This window comes from Meleagris gallopavo, chromosome 22, assembly GCF_000146605.3.
Source record: "Meleagris gallopavo isolate NT-WF06-2002-E0010 breed Aviagen turkey brand Nicholas breeding stock chromosome 22, Turkey_5.1, whole genome shotgun sequence".
In the NCBI taxonomy this organism is placed as follows: Eukaryota; Metazoa; Chordata; class Aves; order Galliformes; family Phasianidae; genus Meleagris; species Meleagris gallopavo.
This window is the reverse complement of record NC_015032.2, coordinates 239,854-260,857: the sequence shown is the minus strand read 5'-3', so window position 1 is coordinate 260,857 and position 21,004 is coordinate 239,854. Positions and strand designations below refer to the sequence as shown.

The following is a 21,004-nucleotide window of genomic DNA, read 5'->3' as shown; positions in this document are numbered from 1 at the left end:
CTGCTTGTAAAATACATATAGTGTGGCTTCCCATCTTGGTGCTTTGATGAGGGCTTGTGAGCTCTCTCAGCTCACCTCTGCCTGGGAGGCTCTGCAACCCCAACCCAGCCAGCCCCGTATCTCCAGTTGTGCAGGCACCTCCTTGCAGTGCAATGCCATGTCCTCATTTTCTCAGTGAGACCATCTCAGGACAGAGCTGTGGCACCGGGGGCACCATGTGCATTGTTTGTGTGGGCTGCACAGCTCTCACGGAGAAGAGAATGCCAATGTTTATAGAACAAGCAGAGAGTGTCTGCTGCTCACAGCCCACCGATGCCCACACTATGTGCTGCCTGAGTTGAGCCAGATAGCCCAACCCCACACAGCACTCGGCTGCAGCGCATCTGCTCCCCTCTAGCAGTGAGGGGTCTGCACAGCCCAGCCCTCTCGCTCTGGGACCCAGGCACTTCCCATTCTCATTCAGGGCAGAGGTCCCACCGCAAAGCCAGAAGATAAAATGCCAGGAGGAAAGGACATGACTGCAGGATTGCACAGTAGCACTGCTCACCCTTCTCCTGCTCCCATCAACCAGGTCTTAGCAGTTGAGTGCAACATGGGGCACTTAAGCACAGGAGCCTAGTCCCACACTCATGGGAACACCCCTTGGAAAAGACCTGTAACAGGTGCTGACAAGCAGGAGTTCTGATAGGATAAGGGGTGAAGAAGGCCCCATCTCATGGGCTAACAAAGCCTCAGCCCAACTCACAGCCCCCAGAAAAGGATACGTTTAAACCATGCAGTGCCTGGGCACAAGGGGAGCTCACTACCAGCAGCATGAAAACAGTTACCTCATTAACAAACTTAGAGACAATAGCCTGGCCAGGGGCCCCTCTCTTTACCCAGTGTGCCCAACACACAATTCCCACCATGCTTCCCTCAGGGCTATAGTGGAGATAGAGACCAGGAGCCCACCAACTGATGAACACCTCCCTGCGAACAGTCTGGTCCCCTCCATAAGACAGCAGCAGAACAAACCTCGCTGGCCTTTTCTGGGGTTCCCTTCGGCGTCTCATCCTCATGCTTGGGTGAGGAAGAGGCTGGTGAGGAAGGCAGCCTCCTGTCCCGGTCCCTGTGAACCAGCTTGCTGTTGGGCTCCTTCAGGGTCCGTTTCAGCTCATTGATGCTGGCCTGATGCTTTAGCAAAACATCTTCTGGTTTGTCTAAAAACTTGGGGAAGGAGAAAGGAATGTAACAATGATTAAAGCACGAGCCAAGGCCAAAAAGACAAGCAGAGACACTGGAGTGAGTCTGCTTTATACTGGGCTTGAATTTAGGGTCTGATGAGCCAAATGAACAGCTTTTCTCAGCACCCTGGGCTGCAGTTCTCACTAAGACCATTGTGGGGAGCAACAATAAGACGGAGTGGCAGAACATCCACAATGGGCTTTCCTCAGTGAAGGGCACTGTCCCTAGGGCATCTCCAGCATGGCCTTGTGAGGATGAGATGAACCATCTGGGGGAAGAGAGAGGGGTCCCCTTGGGGACCAGCACAAGAAATATCAGTAACCAAAACTCTGCTGCTCCCACATGCAAGGCACAAAGGGACCAAGAGCCTCTGTCCCAGGAGGGCAGGAAACCATCATCTGAGCAAGAGCTTCCAGGAAACACCCACTAGCATTTCTAATGAAGTGCCTTCAAAGTGGGTTTCTGCCAATGGGCAAGAAGTCAAAGGCTACCAACAAAGGTCAAAGATGACCAACATGGATCCAAGCCTGCAACAGCATGGACCAGCTTGAGCCCAGCAGCAATCTGGGGTGGGGGTTGGGTCTGGCCTGCTGTAGAAAGAGGACAGCTCAGAGAATTCAAGTGCATGGTGAGGTTTAGGTGTTAAAGCATCCTTTGTTGATGTTACAGGAACCAGGATGGCTCCTTTTGTTCTGCCACAGAGGTGGGCAAACTAGCTCAGAACAAGAACCTGGCTTTCACTTCAAACTCAAACCTGGTTTGAGGTTCGAAACGAGTCAACTAAATTATCTACCCTCTCCATACTTCTCCTCAGCAAAATCCCAGAGACACCAAAGTGTCTCATGGAAAGCCCAAACAAATTTCCAGATCCTGAAGACTCAGGAGAATTTATTTAAAGCTCCCCAATCCATCTGCATGTGCTTCACAGTTTGCCCACCTCTATAGGCTCAGGGTAGTGCCAGGCGCACGGGGCTGCAGGAGCAGCACATGCACATGCAGCAGGAGTAAGCAATGAGGCAGACAGTGGAGGGACCGTGCTCGGCACGGGGCTGTGGGGCAAGACGCCAGCCTGCTGCACCAGTAGGGTTTGCCCTGCTTTGCTGAGCAGGATGGCAATGACTGTGTGCTTGAAGCACAGCAAGCCCCGGCTCATGGCCACGCAGCTGAAGGTGCTAGCGCTTCCTTGGCCTCTGCTGACTGGTCCAGTGATGATCCAAACCCCAGTGTGAGTGGAGGAGAAAACCTTCAGAGCACAGCTCTGAACTTAAGGCTGGCATAAATCAGCAGACCCAGGCTGAGGAGATCTCTGCTGGACATTTCTGAGGGGAAGGAGGCACTGCAGACACAGGCAATTTGTGCAAGAGGAGAGCACAGACTCTCTCCCACCTGTGACAACACACCCTGGCCAGGCCAGCCACACTCAGATGGAGAGCTGGTCCATGGCACTCCAGTGGGCTGGGTGTCAGGGTGTGCCCCTGTTGGGCTCAGGGACTCATTTGCTTCTGGCAGGGCAGAAAGGCAGCAAGGAGCTTCATGAAAGCAGGGCACGTGATGCAGTCCCCAGGTCAGGGAAGGCAAAAGCAGAGAGCAGGCCAGGGCACAGGGTCTCACAGGGAGGTGGAAGCGATAGGGCCAGCTTGCACCAGGTCTGTCCCTTCAGCGGGAGGATTAAGGCCACAGGGTTGGACAAAGAGAAAACATGAGGAGAGGACATGGAGGAGTCAGTAACACGAGCAGAAGCCAGGTGTTCCCAACGGGCCATGGACCCGGCATAGAGGCCTGGCCGATGTGCCTTGGGAGGGCTCTTGCTCACACATACAGTTAGGACTACCTTACTTAGTGGGATAGAAGATGCTGTGTGTGCTCTGGGGCAGATCCCCAGCTGTCTGCTCACTGGGAGTCTCTAGCAGGTCAAACTCCCCGCCTCGGTGCATCTTGTATTCCAGTAAATAGGGTGACATACAGTGGTGCATTGAAAAGAATGGACAATATGATGCACCGATGAGAACTAGATACTCCAGAGAGAGAATACCTCCTGCTTGTGCCTGGGGGTTGTTTCGTGCTCCGGCTGGCAGCAAAGAGAGGGTTAAAAGTAACCAGCAGAGTCAGTCGAGGGAAATTCTCATAAGCATCACAGTTCAGTTGAATTTGGGCATGTACACAGACCCCTGCCCACAGCCAGGACTGGTAGTAGCACAAAAGGACTGAATCCCCTGCTCAGTGCAGGGCTGGGTTGGACTGGGGTGCATCCCAAGCCAGTCCAGGAGTGGGCAGACAGCAGAGGGGCATGGCTGCACACCGGCAGGGTGCCAGGTATGGGCATGTAGCTATGGGGCACCAATGGAACAGGAGCCCAGTATGCTCCCAGCAGCCAAGGAACTCCTTGCTTACATAGTGGTGACTGTTGGCACACTTGGCCCTTTCTGGTCCCGCATGCCAGAGTGAGGCTGTCCTGCAACCAGCCCTGCATGGGGACCAGCCATGAGGCAACCTGGAGGGTGCTGGGAGAATTGTAGCTGCTTCTGGGTAGGGCATGATGGTTCCATGCCCACTGGTGAGGCCAAGAGCCATGTCCCCAAACTAGATGGGCCATAGCAAGAACTGGGGCTTCTCTCATGGAGAAAGGGTTTCAGATGACCATTCCCCAGTGCAATCCTTCCCACCTGCAGCCCAGCCCCAAGAGAGGAAGACAGAGCCCTGATGCCTGTGTCCCATCCCCCTGCTTATCTGCCCTGGTTATGAGCCGGCCCACCCATCCACCTCCACGGTCTGCTGCCCATGAGGTCTGTACCTTCAGCTCCTTGATCTTCGTCGGGGTAGTCACCTCCTCATCCTCTGTCTCAGATCGTCTCCCACTGCCAAACTCACCATCCTCCTCCTGTTTCTCACCCTCTGCTCCGGCATCATGGTTCTCACTGACGGAGGCTGGGCGTGAGAACTCTGTGCACGCAGAGAGAGCCCAGGTCACGAGCAGTGAGCCACCACCCCTGGCCCTGCCTATCCCAGCCCTCTGCCTCCTGCCCCAGTCTGGCTTAGAGTCAGTGGCAGCGGAGCCCCAAAAGGACCGGCAGCAGGGAAGGGATCTTGATGGTGATGATGACCCAAAGCTTAGTACTTTATCACTCCTTGCATCACCCAGGCCTTCATACCTACCCTGTGACCAAGCAGCTGGTGCCAGCCATACCTGTGTCCCTGCTGCTCACACAGACTGAGGTACCACTTGGGGGGCAGAAAGACCCTCTGCCAGGGGAATCTGGATAGAGAGCGCCTCTGGAAGTAACCCTGGCTGCCCACCCCTCCAAAATGGCCTTCTTGTTCCTGCCAGCAGACCGATCTCACTCCCCCTGCCCAGTTTGGGGCATACCTCCATCAAGGCTGCGAGACATGGTGTACCGTTTGCTGGAGGAACGCTCAAAGAAAGGGGCTGGGCGGTCAATGAGGGCGCTGGCCTGCCGTGTCTGTGCCTGTGTCCGCCCGCTGTAGCGGAACTTAGAGCCCATCACCAAGAAGCCCTTCGGGGGCGGCTCTGGAGATACCAGCCTGGGGACAGAGAGATGAGGTGGTCAGTGAGGCCCAGCTGTGCCCCCAGCACCGGCCCCAGACACCAGTGTGCAGAGCAGAGCTGAGATCACAGTGAAGGAGTTAGGATGGCATCGATGCAGGGCTAAAGGAGTGACAGAAGGAATTCAGCATCACAGAAAGTTCAGGGCTGAACCAGCAAGTGGTTCTTGGCAGTGGTGTGGTGGAGCCAATGGAGCAGATACGGCCTCGTACATGGGAAAGACAAGCCCATGCCTACCATAATTGGGGTACAGCAGTTCTGAGGCTGAGAGAGAAACAGAACTCTTCCTTCCCTGCACACAGAAGGCAGAGTGGGTCAATGCAGGGGGCACGAGGCATGGGATGGATAGCCCCTGCTGCAGGTGAGAGGACAGCCAGCTCTTTCTCAGGCAGGGTGCAGGAACCCAGGACACTCCCCTTCCCCAAGTGAGCATGCTGGGATAGGCCAGAGACAGGAGAATGCCTGCCTCCAAGGCCTGGAAAAGGGCTCCTCACCTGAAGAAGGTGTGATGCTCTATGCAGACCTTCCAGAGACGCTTGGCAGAGCGGTGGTTGGGCAGCTTGAAGCCAATGGTGCTCTCGAACTGCTCATACTTGGGAAGATAGAGACATGCAGTTACAGGCAGATCCTGCCCAAAGGGACGTGATGGGATGGGACATGATATGCCAAGACCTTCAAGTTCCCCTGGCAGGAGCTATGGCCATACGAAACGTCGTCTTCTAACCAGTGCTGGAAAGGCTCATGCCCAGCCCCAAAGGCTGGTGGAGTTACGCCCTTACATTTTTTGGCCTAAGCACCTTCCTCAATTGTAAATGCATTTTCAGTGCAAGAGAAATTCTCTCAAGAAACAGAAAACTTTCACAGTTTATTTTTTTGTGAGGGAATCTCTCACTCCATTTCAGATGCACTGTCCGCAGGGAAGAATATGGGTAGAAATGAATTCTCCCATCAGTGCACGTAAAAGTAAAGAGACTGAAATTAAAGTCAGAAAGCACTGATACAAAACAAAAGAAAAAAACTCCTAATGTTTTAAGGTTTTTTTCATGTGTTTTAAGTATGGAAGACAAATTTTAAAAATGATTCCGCAACCCCATTCCTGGGACACCTCCCTGTGGCTTATGGCAAAAGGAGTATGATACGCTCTGAGATCTCTGAACTGCTGTGACCAAAGACATGAAAGGCAATGAAAGAGCAAGAGTGCAAACGAGAAAACACTTGCTCAAAGCCTCCCTCACCACAGGAGCTGTGCTCTCTCAGCCAGCTGAGGCCATTACCTTGGGACTTAGAGGCTAAGGATGAAGCCAGATGAGGACCACAGCCCCACTTTGGCACAGCAGGCACCCTGCTGTGCCCCTGGGTCATGCTCTACCCACGGCACTCACCTCACCAGGGCGGATTTTGATGTAGAAATTACTCCTCTTGTAGGAAATTTTAAGGATCTTGGGCCAGGCAAAACGGTTGATCCTCAGTCGGTCCCTGTAGATGAGGAGGCCATTGGCACAGACTCCTAGCATGATGTCAATACCCTCTGAGTCCTGGAGGAGGCAAGAAGGAAAGGAAGAAACTGCTCAGCTGCCCAGTAAGAGTCAGTTCATCCAGGAGTACCATGCTTCCTCCTGCTTAGCACTCTGGCTACTTGCAACCAGCTGGCAGAGGTCAGAGAATCACAAGATGGTTAAAAGTGGTAGGGACCTTTAGACCTGGTCCAACACCTCTGCTCAAGCGAGGCCACCAACAATAGGTTGTGCAGGACTATATCCAGACAGATTTCGAAAATCTCCAAAGAGGAGACCCTGCAAACTCTCTGGACAACCTGTGCCATACAGCAGAAGTGCTTCCTGATGTTCAGAGGGAACTTTCTGTGTTTTAATTTCTGGCCATTGCTTCTGGTCTTGTCAGCGTGTACCACTAAAAAGATTCTAGCTACATTCTCTTTGAACCTTCCCATCAGGTATTTATACACCTCATTGAGAACACCCTGAGCCTTCTCCAGGTTGAAAAGTCCCAGCTCCCTTATCCTTTCCTCATACAGGAGGTGCTTAAAACCCTTCATCATCCTCATGGTCCTTTGTTGCATTTCATCCAGTAGTTCCATGCCCTTAGCATACTGGGGGGTCCAGAACTGAACACAGCAGGCATGGCCTCACCAGTGCAGAGTAGGGGGGAAGGATCACCTCCCTCAGCATGCTGGCAATACTCCGCCCAATGCATCCCAGGATAGCATTGGCAAAGTACTGCCACAAGGGCACATTGTTGACTCCTGTTCAACCTGCTGTCTACCAGGAGTCCCTGGGCCTTTTCTGCTAAGCTGCTTTCCAGCTGGATGTCCCCAGCATGTCCTAGTACCCAGGCTTTTTCTCACCCCATTTGCATGACTTTGCATGTACCCCTGTTGAACTAATAGTTTCAGTCCAGTTCTGCTCTAGTTGCCCAAGGGGCACCCCAAAGGAACTTGGGCATTGAATCTCTCCCACACATCACTGAACCAACTCTGTAGGAAACAGAGCTGTACCTACAGCAAGCCCACTATGGCAGGATGAGGCCCCGTGCTGGCCATCACTCCCACAGCTCCACAGCACAGTACCTTGGCATGGTGCAGGTCCACCCCATACATGGAGAGCTTCTTGGCGTTCTCCAGGAAGTGGATCTCTGCTTCCCCAGGGGTCATGCCTCTGCAGAGAGACAGAGAAGGGGACACTTGACCAGATGCTCAGTGGGGCACAGGCCAGCTCCTCGGTGCCTTCCCTCATCGCCAGCTGGGGCTCACCGGTAGGTCTTGTGCAGCTCCATGATGCGCTCCTCCAGCTCCCGTGTCTGGTTGGGAGCAAAGCGGAGCTCACTGACATAGTTGCCTACATGCTCCTCAGCATCATAGTCACCCAGTTCAGCCTGCACAGCATAGGAGCCCAGCAGGGCATGCGTGACAAAGGAGCAGGGCAGTCGCCCAGTGATGATATCCGCACGCAGCTGCAGGCACAAGTAGTATCTGCAAGAGGAAGCAGAGAGTATGCGTGGGACAGAGGTATGTGCTCTTAGAGCGTTCTGTGACACTGCACGTAAAGGACACTCACACTGCTTGGCTTTCTGTGGGCACTTCCACCTCCCACTGACACTTTCCCAGGCCCACTCTGCACTATTTAGAGGTGCCATGCACAGAGGCAGTGAGATCCTGACATCTATCTACCCTGTCCACCCAGCTGCTGCCCTGCCTGAGCACTGCCCCTCCACACACTCCTGCCCACTCCTCTGGAAGCTGCCTCAGCAGCTCTGCCCATCATGGACACACTGCATGGGGGGCCCCAATAACAAACCTCACCTTGTGATGTCCTCCATGAGCTGAGCAGGGTCAGGAGGGTAAAACTTCACAGTGAAGGCAAAGTTCCAGGGCCCACCTAGCAAGGGTAGGGAGCAGTAAGGGCAGGGCTTGTGATGGCTGCCAGCAGACTGCACAGAGCATCCAGGCATTTAACTAAAGTGTCCCAGGACTCCACCCAAACCCAATGCAGGGCAGGAACAAAGGAGCTCCAAAAGCTGCCACAAGGAAGATGAACCCCTGAGAGTAGCTCCCAGCTGCTCTGGCCAGAAGGACTAATGTGATTTGGTCAAACAACCCAAAACAGCTGAGGAGAGAGAAGCATCACAACCTTGGGAGTCATCATCTCAGATTGCTTCATGCCAAAACACAAATCACAGCAAAAGCCATACACATCCCAGTGGGGTGACACCATGGGCACTGGCCTTTCTGCCTCACAAGAGCATGGTCTGGCAAGGCAGCATCACAAAGACCCTCTTGTATCCTGGTACCCATCCAAGCAAGCTCACTCCCATGCCTCCCACAGCTCCATCCTCCCCACTCAGGGCAGGAGGAAATGGCACAGAGGGAGTGATGAGGTCTCAGCCATTCTTTCCCAGCTCTCCAGTGGCACAGATGCTCCTTTGATGCTCACACCTGTCACAAGCAGAAGGGAAGGCTGATAGGGCTAACACGCAGATGAATAAGCAATACCTCCTGGCCCCAACCCTGCATCAGTGTCACACCTTGCAGGAACCTCCTGTGTGCCTGTAGAGGGCACAACGAGGACAGAGCAGTCAGGGGCATCACACCTGGGGACAGGGTGAAGGACTGATGTGGGAATGGGGAGAAAGCGAGTTTCCCTACTGTAATGGCTGAATTCACACGGGGCCCAGTTTCCAGCCACTTCCAGCCCAGGCTTCCCATGCATGACACCCTGAAGCATCAGGTACCTAGCTGCCTCGTCCCTTGACCTGCCTTGGAACCCATCGAGAGTAAGAAATTACAAGCAGCAGCAAGGGCTCATCTCAACCATGAGCACTACCTGGGGTCGAGCTACGTGGGAGACCTGTGGGCCCCAGCACTTGTAGGGGAGTGGCCCTCTCCAGTTACTTACTGCGGATCTGCTTCTTGATCTCCTTGGAGGGGTCCAGCCAGTTCTGAAATGAGGAGACAACATGTCAGGTGGCAGGGTGTCCTGCTCAGCAGTGGGGTGGCTGCGGAGGGGTCCCCCAGGCTCACCTTCTGGCTGTCGGAGTCGCAGAATGTGAGGCCAAAGTAGTCCTTCTCCAGGAGGTTGAGGTGCTCACATACCATGTCAAAGAGAACCTGGCCTCGGGCATGCTTCTGCAGGAGATATGGAGATGCTCACACGGAGCCAGAAGACAAAGGCACCAGGGGAGGGTGGTGCCAAACCAGGGCAGGATTCAGCCAGCCCAGGCACCTCTGACTCATACCACAGAGCTGGCACAAACACACCCCAAACCTCTTGGGAGATGATGCTGCCTGAAGGATAAGCTCCTTCCCAACACCCTCCCCAGCTGCACATGGTGGCCAGGTCTTAAGGCACAGCAGGACGAAAGAAAGGCATGAAAAGTCTGAGCCGCTGCTGTGATGGTAGGGCCCTCGTTATCCAGTCCTTTGAACTTCCCTGTATATTTTTGCTTCATACCAGCGTCAGTGAGGCAATAAGGACTGCTTATGGAGATGCTCACGTGTTTCTTCACTCACAGCCTTCTTGGCCCAGGAGCTCTGGACCTCCTGTCTCTGAGGCACCCATTCCTTCAAGTACCTCCACCAAGCAATCTAGCACTGGAGCCAAGAGAGCACCACTCACACAGAAACTAGCACTGCTCCAGCATCCCACTGCTGACAGACTCCCAGCCTTGAGTTCCTTCTGACCTCTAAATCTTTTTTCAGGACTCAGGGGTAACCAACACCCTTTCTGTTATGCTCCCTTTCCTGCTGACCCAGACTTCCAAGGCAGGACTTCATAGCATCTCAAGGGCTGCCACATCAAATGGTTTGACCTATCTTTTTGATTTTTACAGAATTAAATATTAACAATCCCTGTGCGCAGGCATAGCAGAACTATTTCTATAGGGCCTAACAAAATGAAAGAAGAAATTCAGCACATACCTTTCTGTGCTAAACAATTTCTTCTTCTCTCCCCTATGCCCCAAATGACTTTTCCAGAGAGCAGAAGCTCCCTGTTTGCTGAGTCAACCCTATCCTTTGCACTGCAACAGAGAAGTCAACCTTACCATGAATAAAGTCCCACATGCCCCAGCACACTGCCAACATCAAGCACTGGGAACAAAACCAGACTGAACACAAAGCCCAGCGAGAGCTGGGACTGTAAGCTTGGCGAGAAGTATTGTTCTGATAATGAAGCAGCCAGCCACTATACCACCCAGCTTTCTGTTTGCATGCAGGTTTTGCTTGGAAAACATAAATGGGGCCTGGGGAAGGATGACACCACCTCTTGCTGTTTCAGGGCTGACCAAAGTCACTTTGTCCCACAAGCCTACTGCAGTCATGGCAAGTGCTCTGCTCCAGCTCCTATTTGAGGGAGCTTACATTTTCACGAGGATCCATCTTGCCACAGTCACTAAGGCTTGCTGTGGCAGACCTTACCACTAAAATGACAGGGCTGCCAGAGCTGAGACACCAAAGTCATTGCTGCCAGTGCTGCAGCCCAAAGGTCAGCCTCCCAGCCCCCAGTAGCTGCCTTGGGGCATTCACTTTTCCAGTGCAGCCACAGAGAGCAGGAAGCTACATTCCCTACATTCATTAATCCTGCACACTTGAGACCTTGTAGAACCAGGACCTGCATACAGATGCAGGTCTGCTGTGTGCAGCTAGCTCACAAGCTGCGGTCACCGTACTGGGAACAAGGCGCCTCCATTCACTCATCAGCAGCAAGTGCAAAGGTCTCCCTGGCAAAGGCTTGAGGATTTCTGCTTCTGAACAGTCTCAGTATTTGTATTTTTCACATAAAGTTTCTCAGAAATGTCCCTCTCACCAGGAAGATGCTACATGTCAGAGAAGTGCTGTCCCCTCGATCCTGCAGGCCGGAGACAACAGCACATGTGAGGGACAGAAATGTACTCTCCTAGTAAACACTCCTCCTCTGAGCAGGCTCAGAGCCCCCTCCCCAGTCCTCTACTGCAGGAACCAGTCCGAACTCTAGCTGTGTGTCTCCTCACCGTGCTGATAGCAGCTCAAGCAGCCCTATAGTATAACCCAGCATAAGGTGGCCTCTGGTGGGCACCACTTCGTCTGTTCCTTCCTGCAGTGACAGCCACTACCAGACAATCACGTGCCCACACTGCATGCATGTGATGGTGCACAAATAGTGAGCAGACATGTACCCAGAGCAGGGTGCTTGGCCTGCTGCCCTGCCCGCACACACAAGTTGCATCAACAGCACATGTGGATCACTTTTGTTTACTCACACACACATACACACACATGCGTACACGCACTACTGTCAGGTTTCAGCACACCTCCCAGACAGTCCCTGCACTGCTAGCTCCATGGGGAGGAACAGTGAGGATGGGGTGAGGTGCAGTTTGTTGCCAAAATGTGTGTGGGTCTGTGTGCACACGCAAACCCATCTGGGGGAGCCATGTGTGCCTGCATACGTTGGCCTCTTCACACAAACACAAACACACACACACACACCCTTTGCCTTGGCATGTGGGACAGCAAACATGCTGCGCTCCTGAGGTGTCAACAGATACACCGGCATATGTATGTGTCATGCACATACTTTCAGGCACATATTTAAAGGCAAAGCTTTTTCTCCAACTATTAAGCTTCTGCTTTCTAGACATTGTTTTCGACAGCAACTAGCTAACAAATTTGGGTGCTCTGGGCTGAAATTGCCTTCTAGGGTCTGCCTTCCCAGCTTTTTTCTTTGTTTTGAAAATCCAACTTGAACAGTTATTCCTGTAGATCATTCTGTCTGTTGAGAGGTACTACAAAGCTGTCCTTGGAAGAACCATGACACTGGGGACTTGCTCGAGACCAGCCTTGGGCTGACACATCTCCTGTTCAGTTCCAGTGTACCTTCCCCTACACGACTCACCTCTACTTCACACTCATACTCAGAGGCATCTAGCAGGGTCACTCTGCAGAGAGCACTTTTAACTTTCCTGTTGATTTTCTGGGGTGACTTCTGGGTCTTGCTAGGCGTTGTTTTGTCAGATAGCCCATCTGTTTCGCTGTAGTCCTTCTCCTCCATGTCTGTGCCCTGGAGGGTGAGAGATGCACAGGATAACCTGGCACCACTGCAAGGATGGAAGCCTCTGCCTCCATCCCTTAGCAATGCAGTAGTCCATGCTATAAGCAGGTCCCCCATCCTACACTGTTGGCATAGCCATGAATGGACTCTGGAAAAAGTATGCCTGTGAGTCTGGTGCTGGTTCAGCAATTGAGACCTCCCTGCCTGGGAGCTGAGGCAGCTCTATGTCTTCTGGCAGCACTGGCAGCAGTGTGGAGCTGAGGCTCCCTGCCTGGTGGTGGCCATTGGCGTGCACCTGTTGCTCCCAACCTTGCTGAGGCAGCTCAGTTTCTAGGATGCTTGGCCACTGATGCCTTCTGCCCTTGGTGCGAGTACGAAGCTCATCTGCTGACCTGCACAGGCTTCTCATGTGCATGCCCAGCCTGCAGGACACAAACTGCCACTTGAGAAAGTGGCTTTGCAAAGCCTGCACCTTGCTTACTGGGCCCCTACCCTGCAGCAGGGAGCATGCCCGACCCCCAGGAAAGGAGAAGAGGCTTCAGAGTCACAGCACAGCAGGAAACAGCACTTATAAATAAAGGGTCTGGCATATAAGAGCTAGGGCTCCCTCATCCCTGCAGACAGCAGTTTGTGGGTTGGGTGTGACAAGTGCCCTATTCTGGTCTGACACCAAGAGCTGCTGTAAACTGCTAGAAACTAAAGCTATCTTCCCTGACAATCATCCAGAGCCAGCCTTTCCCTCCTGTCCACCTGAGCTCCTGCTCCTTGCAGAACTCACCGGCTCTGTGTTCCGGCTGTCAGGCTGCGCTCCAGGCTTCTCGCTGGCCTCAGCTTCCCGGCTGGCAATGCCAGCAGCTGTGGCAGCAGGGCCGTGCGTGGCTGCCTCCAGCTGCTGCTGCGGGGCCTCCTCCTGCACGTTCTTCACTTCTGAATCAGGGCCCGTCTCTGTCGTCATGGCTGCCCTGGCACTGCAAAAGAGAGAAACAGAACTCATCACACTCACTGCCTAGCCCCACAGGCACGGAGGATGCTGTACTCCCAGTTCAGGGTCCCCTCTTAAATTCAGAAGAAAAACTATATATATCATGCATACAATATCTATATTATATATATATATATATTATATATATATATATAAAAGCATATATTATGAAATCGACTAAAGGTTTTTTCTGGGAGGAAAAAATCAGGCTGTGAGTCAGATCAAAACACTGCATTCACACAGGAAATTGTAAACGTGGACAGCTTCACATGCTGCATCTGGAATGGCTTTTTTTCCCTCTGGACTTCCCAGCCTGCTGTGTTCCCATGGCCAGCATGGTCAGAGCCCACATGGTGGGCGGGACCTCTGCCTCCAGCTCCTGGTCCATATGCAATGCAAACACAAAGCTGGGACCAGGAACACAGCAGAAGGCAGTTTCAGTGCTTACTGTCCTTCACTGGGGTGCTAAGTTACAGATTTTTGAAACCTTTATATTGTCCTTGTCCTTCCCACATGACACTTTGTAGCACAGTATCTCTGTCTCCCAGAAAAGCTGCGGTGAATGCAGGAAAGAGCAAACAAAGGGCACAAACCTGCTCCAGGCCACGGACACTGCTGCCTGGGGAATGGCAAAGTTGCTTGGTGACACTGCATCCCACCACTGACAGCCCTGTGAGTCCCATCTAGCCACATGCTCTGCAGCAGTATGAGAGAGCAAGAGCCAGGTCAGAGCCACAATCCAGGACAATCAGAAACAGACAGCTGCGTCTGTGCCGGGCCCAGCTGGGAGCTGGGGCAGGGAAGGTGACAGGCAGGACGGGCTGATCCTGTGGCAAGGGAGACACAACCCAGCTCCGCTCCTGCTAACTGAGTGCTTGGCTGAAGGCAGGAGAAGGCTCTGAAGGTCACTGCCAATTTATTTTTTCCATGGAGGAAATGCGACAGAGGGCTGTTTTTCAACTTCAGATTAAAATTTACATGCTCTCTGTATGAATCACTTCAGAACACTTCTTTTAATTAATATGGGATCTCTACATGAAAGCAATCACTTGGGCCCCAAACCACCTTGAAGTATTCACTGAAAGTTTCTAAACTTTCTTCCCCCCCATGTCCACATGTTGAGCCCCAAGGAACAGTCTCAGCTCAGGCACGGAGTTTGTCCAGAGGTGGCAGGTAGGGTTGCACTGCCGCTCTCCAGCTAGCGCTGCTCTCACATCTCCAGCTCAAAGCTTCTGGTTGAGGGCAAGGAGGCTGAGCCAGGCTGGCTTGTGAGCGCCCGCTCTGTGGGGCTCGGCCTGGCCCTGCTGCCCCATGCCATCCACATTTGGCCGCAGCAGCAGCAACATGGGGCTTCTGCCTGGAGGACCAGCTCTGGGGACCATGCTTTTGGCTCTAAGCAGGAGGAGTTGCTGAGGCTGTTGAGAGCACGATGCAGGAGTTCAGGGTGGCTGAGCCTACATGCAAAGTCACCAGTGCAAAGGTAGTGTCCCTAGGAAGGTGTCTGACACGGCCCCCAAACCCATCACTTCCTTCTTCCACCATGGTCTGGCTGCTCTTTCCCAGTTCCCTCCATCCCCTTCACTGGTCCCAGTGGGAGTGCATTCCCCTCCAGCTCCGCTGGACACAGGTACTACCCAGCTCCTTGGCATCATCAGACCATCAGCACCTGCCACCCCTGCTGCAGGAGGGACCAAGGGCTCACAGTGTGTGAAGAGCAAATTGGGCCCTTTCCAGGGGGGCCCATCAGGTCCATCCCTGAGTCTGTTCCCACCACAGCAGTGTGAGCACCCAGGAGGGACAGCAGAGCGCCACAGTGCTCCCAGGGTCAGGGCCTAACTGCAAACCCCACAGAAGCTGCGGGCTTTTTGCAGCAGCTGCAACTTGATGCTAGTGGAGCTTATATGGCTGTGGCTGACTGGGACAGAGTTGTCACTTGGAAAAGCATCACAGTAAGTATGCTTGCACCACAGTCCGTAACTAACAAGCTCTCTGAACCAGTGCCTGATGTGAGACCTCCCCAGCTCGCACAGTGCCACATTTCAGCAGGCCAGGTGAGTAGAGCCCCATGGCTGCTGCCAAGCCCAGGGTTTGGGGCAACCTGGGACAACAGAAGGGGCACGTCCTGGGGGAAGGCAGGAACAGGCACAAAGCCACTCAGCCTCTAGGGTTGATGGCTGCTTCATGCAGAACCCCCTCCACCATGCTTGCCCTGCACAGGGTGGGAACCGCCACTAATGAAAGAGAGGGAAAGAGCTATGGAGGGGCCCTGGAGGCACAACACCTCCCAGCTGAACCCTGTAGATGTGTCTGACACAGGCACAGCCGGCACAGGCCAGGATGGCCACATTGTCACTGCCTCCCTCCTGGGCACAGCCACAATGGATGCAGTGAGGACCCACAGGGGAGTTGGTGCCACATCCACACAGACATCACCAGGAACCAGCAGGGTGAGGGATGCCCAGGGCTGGCCAAACTCTGGGTGTGAGCCTTGGCCTGGCTCCTCTTGTACCTGAGGATGGCAGAACCCAGCGTGATGCTGCCACCCTGTGCTATCTGCACTCCATCACAAGGCCCGTGGAGCTATGGGAGGAGGCCTCCAATGAGAGCAGGAGTGCCAGTGAACCAATCATTTCCACAGTGCTTGGATGTCCAGCATGCCAAGGCACCTTCAGAACTTGGTTACAGACTGGGGGAGCACCTGAGATAAGGCAGCTGCCCCAGCTCTGTCCTGCAGCCACATTACAGTTTGCCTTTCTGCCTGGCTTTCCCATTTCCCTCCATGTGAGTGAACATGGCCCTGGCTTCCAGCATATTGTTAGCAAGCAATTTCATCCCCTTCTTTCCCCAGGGAGCCCGATCAGTTCATTTTCCCCATGGTTTTTGCTGCAGCTCTCAAAAGCTTCAAAACCAGAGAGTGTTTATTACTGGAGCATCTCTGTGAATTAAGCAGGAATTGTCAATGTTTTAAAGACAGAGATGCTTCCAGATAGCAAGAAGCTGGCTGTGCACCTCACTGTACTTTTCAGATGCAAAAGCCAAGCTCCAACCACGTTCCTTTTGCAGAAAGCTCAGCGCCTCTGCAGAGACATATGGCGAATAATGGGTGGGAGAAAGGCCATAGGTCTCAGCAAGCTGCCAAAGGGACAGCTTCACCGACACACCACAGACTGACAGGAGAGGTTCAGATCGCAATTCAGATCGCAGCCACACTGATTGAGACCAGTGGAAATGCTGTCCCACTGTTTCTAAACAATACCTAGAACAGAACAGGACCCCAATCTGCAGGGCAAACAGCCTCCATGCCGTCCCATCACTCTCATTCATTACATGGCACCTGGGATGAAGTTGTGCCACATGCAGAGCCCCGCTGCCATACTGGCCCACCACAAGCTGTCGTGTGATTTCCATTTCAAAAGAGGATCAAAGCACTTGGTGGTGGTTGTGCCAACAGCTTCCACTGACCTCTGCTGGCACCAAGCTCTGCCAGGACCATGCGCCAGCGCAGGGAACGCGCTGCCCCATATGTGCCTGCTGCTCACTCTCCCACTCCATCATCTTGCCATGCCCTTCTCACATAGCCTGACTGTGTTTGCTTCATGAGTCCCCTTCCACTCTGTCCCAACTGGCTGAAGGCTCTGCCCACCCACGTGTTACTCCAGACCCTTTTGCTTTCCAGCTCTTGAGTCAAGCTGCTGAGATAGGCACATTAGAACAACAACTGCAAAGAAACCTTAGTGGGATCATACGCAGACTTGCAGTGCCTATGCTCTCCCACCATCTCCCTGATTCTCTTGTCATTGGTATTTTCCTCTTCATCCCCACCAAGCTGTTGTGTGGATTCACGGATTTCCCAGACACTCTGCCCCCACACTTCCACAGCGCATCACAGCTCAAGCCTCCGCAGTGTTCCCCTCCCAAAGCCTTCTCTTCTCTGCTGCCTCCAGACAAGCAGGGTTTCACCCAAGCCTGCTTTCTCCTTCTACTTCTCATTCACTCAGTTCTGTCAGACTTACTTTTAAGGCTGAGCAATCCCCCTTGCTCCTAGGCTCAGCTTTCTTCCCCTTGTTCCTTACTGAGGATGCAGCAGTAGGGACTGGAGATTTCTCTGTTTCTGAAGCATCACACACAAGTATCCCTGCAAAGCCCCCTGTGCTGAATACCTGAACGCACTCCCATTGGTGCATCCAGGCTGGTCAGAGCTGCACATCAACCAAATGGAAATGTGGTTCTCTCTCACCACTGTGTACAGCAGCTGCCAAAGGGCTCCATGGGGCTGCCAGATAAAAACTACTGCCAAGCTGCAGGACAGAGAGCAGCTGTGGGACAGGCAGCAGCTGTAGGAACAACTAGAGATGCTGACCACAACAGCACTGGTGGGGGGAGCCTTGTCTCCTAGCACTGCAGGCAGCTGGGGACTTGCAGAGCCTGAAGCAACCCCACTTGAACATGGCTAGCCTGCTGCACTGTGGTGGGCAGCCCAGAGCACCATACCTGCAAGCAGTGAGCCTTCTGATGTGCAGTGCTGCTGCAGGACCTGCAGCGAGGCCAAGAAAATCCTAGTGGCTGCCTTGCTGACACTTGGGTGAGAAGGTCAGAAACACGGGGTGCTCCCAGCTGCTGTAGAGTGAATATCACTGCTCCTCATACAGGGTTGGCAAGAACAGAGATCTGCACTGTCCCAAATGGTTCCCTAGCTGGAAAACAGTCCCTCTCGCCCTGCCCAGCTTCTAGGACCTGCAACATACCCAGGCCGCTGCTCTGATAGGCAGGTGCTGCTGGTGAAAGCCCAGATGCTGCAGCTGCCCAGACCAGCTGGCCCCCCAAACAGCCGCAGTGATACAAAGCATCCTGAGTGGTTCCTACCTTGGTGCAAGCTCCTCATCCTGCCAGCACAGCTTCTCTCCGCTGGGCTGATGCCACACACAAGGCAGTGCTTTCTGCAGAGCAGTCGCTTCCTCAACTCCAACACCCCCGCACATTGATTGATGTGTACTGCAGCCGCAGCAGAGCTGGGAACTGGGCTGCCTTCCCGCCTGCCCGCTGGCATCCCTCAGCTCCCCCCCGCAGTGCTCAGGCTCCCACCTCACTGGGAGCTCTGTGCCTGAAACACAGTCTCTCACGGTGGCACAGACCCTGCATGGAAGACTGCGCCAGCTCTACCCACCTCTTGTTCAGCACTCAGCCTCTCTGACCTGCAAACATCTGACTCATCCTGGTCCAGGCACCAGAGGACCAGCTGCAATCCTTCCAGCATCCTTCTCAAACACATACCAGCAGGGAAGGAGCTTTGCCACTCAGCTGCAACGTGGGGTTTTCAGCAAGGAGCTAGATCCACTATACAGTTTCATCCTGAGTCAGTGCAGCAATTCTCTGCATCACACAGGTCTCCTGAACAGTTCATAGGGCAGAAAACACCACACTTCCTCTGAAATCCAAGCAGCCCGCTTGCTCTAGTTCAGCAGTCAGCTTGGAGATGTACTGACAGCAAGAGCTGAACAGAAGCTCTTTCCTCATCCCTGTCCACACCAAAGAGTAGAGCGTGACATCGAGCACAGCTCCACTCATGGCACATGTAGCTCCTCGTGCCACTCTGCTCACCAGAGAGGAACATCAGCACGGAGCAAACACTGACAGCTGCACCACAGAGGAGTACTGTTCCTCATGGTACTTGAAAGCACAAAGTGCCCGAGAGTATCCGCAGCTAACATTATCACAGCAGAGGGATGGATCCTATCTTTAGTGAGTGGTGGGAAACCCTAGGGCACTGGTAGAACTGCTGTGGAACATTCTGGGTACTGCCCAGCACCTCAGCCTGAGCAGCCCATGGCAGGCAGGCAGTGTGGGAGCTGCATTCAACCCCACTTTGCCTGAAGCACTAACTTCTGCAGAGAATGAGCAGGGCCAACCTGCAGCACACCTGGAGCTGGCTGGGCTTACAGAGGCAGCCAGCTTGCTGAGTTCAGAGATGGGCAGCTTTCAGTGCCGGGCCACTGGCTGCTCTCATGCAGCATAGACTGCTGCAACAAGCAGAGATGTTTGTCAGAAGGAGCAGGGAGACACACGACTGCAGAATCACAGCCCATGGACCCAGCATCCCCCGAATGATGCAGCAGTGTGCATCCTCTTGCTCTTAAGGAGCACATCCACCAAAGGCAGAGGGAGAAACCCCCTCTCAGCCCTGACTGCCGAGCTGCCCATCAACATGAGCTCCAAAAACTGCCCACTGCTTACTGTGTGATACTCACAACTCTCTACTGTCAGGACCACACATTCCTTCCTTGCACCTGTCCCCGGGAGAAACAGTAGGGCAGGGACCACGCTGCAGCCCCAAGGGTAAGCCAGGCTGATGCTGGTATATCAAGCGATCACTCATACAGGTGACAGTGAAGCCTTCTGAAGGAAAGAATATGCCAAATGGTTTTGATGGCCTGAAGAGGTTCAGGTGACACTATCTGCCTGCAGCATATCCTCTGCCCTGAATCAGCACCATTCTATTTGTGCCAAAACAACCATAAAGCCACAACACACATGTGAACATCTGTATTGCGCGGAGCACACAGTACAAACATCTTTTATCTCTCCTGAAAAGACCAGTGAAAAAGGAGCTCATTTTTTGCCACAAGTGCTCCTGGTGATGGAAATCACCTCTGCACTCTCTGACCAGGACCACAGCACAGCCCTGCAATGGGTTCCATAAGCTCCCTGCCCAGGTTTGCACAGGCCATGCTGGCAGATTGGCTGGACGCAAACACCAGGCGTACCAGCACAGCATGGCTTCACATCCCAGCAGTTGCCCTGTGTTGATCAGAGGTACATCGTGCAGTCTCCTCTACCCTGCCATCACAGACAACAGGGACTTATTGCCCAAAGCAAGTAACACTGTCCAGGGGACCTTGCCAGAACGGGAAGGTGGACCTAGCCCAAAACAAATACTGAAGTTAAAGAGTACAGTAGGTGCCATATACACACGAGGATCTCAAACAGAGCTACAGAGCCTGCTGCAGGATGGACACCAGATGCGATGTGCACAGAGGATTCTGAAAAAGCCATTGGGACTTCAATGCCATGCAGGTGGCAAGAGCATGGTTACAGCCAGGAACATACTGAAGGAAGAAGGAACCACTCAGAGCTTCTCAGCCAGCAAGAGATGTCAGGACAGAGCATGGACCAAGGCCTCATCCCACACTTCTCTAAATAGTAAGTCCAATTACAGGCACACATCAGATAAGCGAGCATCTTCCCTGGTCCCTTTGGAAATGTGGGCACACATCAGCCTCACAGCCTGTGGGTACCTCCCTGCACTGCCTGGGCAGGCTCCAAAAGCTGACCTGGTCTTACCCCAGCAGCATATGCACTTGAGGATGTGACCCCTACTAACCCAGCAGGATGAAGCCTCTTGTCACAGCTAAGCAGCTCAGCTGGCAGGACATCGTCCCCAACCCGGCCTGATCTGGTACCACTTATCTCCAAGCATCTGGGGGCAAAACTACCTGAATCTTTGGGAGAAGCATCCCAATAGATAATCCTGCCCACTGTCATGGGACAGCAGCCACTTCACAGCTCCCAAACAAAGGGGAAATGTAGAGGGCACAGATGATTCAGGTTCCTTGAGGCACAGAGCCAGAATCCTCCACCAGTGCCTATTATGGCCACAGATCCCCAGCACCAGCTGTGCACAGTGGGGCTGCAGGCAAG

General features: G+C 53.5%; 1 protein-coding gene across 13 annotated transcripts in view; it reads right to left on the bottom strand.

The window, feature by feature from the left end:
* Positions 1 to 21,004, bottom strand: part of EPB41L1 (erythrocyte membrane protein band 4.1 like 1) — a 60,207-nt gene that overhangs the window by 19,359 nt on the left and 19,844 nt on the right. For 10 of the 13 annotated variants that reach the window (XM_010722205.3, XM_031556510.1, XM_019622114.2 and 7 more), the window contains 13 exons: positions 13,106 to 13,295; positions 12,172 to 12,336; positions 9,321 to 9,425; positions 9,196 to 9,238; positions 8,103 to 8,178; positions 7,554 to 7,772; positions 7,371 to 7,458; positions 6,169 to 6,321; positions 5,281 to 5,378; positions 4,589 to 4,764; positions 4,016 to 4,164; positions 3,257 to 3,292; positions 1,015 to 1,206 (listed from right to left, as the gene is read on the bottom strand). In XM_010722205.3, coding sequence (XP_010720507.1) covers positions 1,015 to 1,206; positions 3,257 to 3,292; positions 4,016 to 4,164; positions 4,589 to 4,764; positions 5,281 to 5,378; positions 6,169 to 6,321; positions 7,371 to 7,458; positions 7,554 to 7,772; positions 8,103 to 8,178; positions 9,196 to 9,238; positions 9,321 to 9,425; positions 12,172 to 12,336; positions 13,106 to 13,282 — 1,677 coding nt within the window. In that variant the 5' untranslated portion in view covers positions 13,283 to 13,295. Of the gene's footprint in view, positions 1 to 1,014; positions 1,207 to 3,256; positions 3,293 to 4,015; positions 4,165 to 4,588; positions 4,765 to 5,280; positions 5,379 to 6,168; positions 6,322 to 7,370; positions 7,459 to 7,553; positions 7,773 to 8,102; positions 8,179 to 9,195; positions 9,239 to 9,320; positions 9,426 to 12,171; positions 12,337 to 13,105; positions 13,296 to 21,004 lie in introns of those variants that run through there. The other 3 variants (XM_019622112.2, XM_019622120.2, XM_019622118.2) reach the window with 1 other exon arrangement.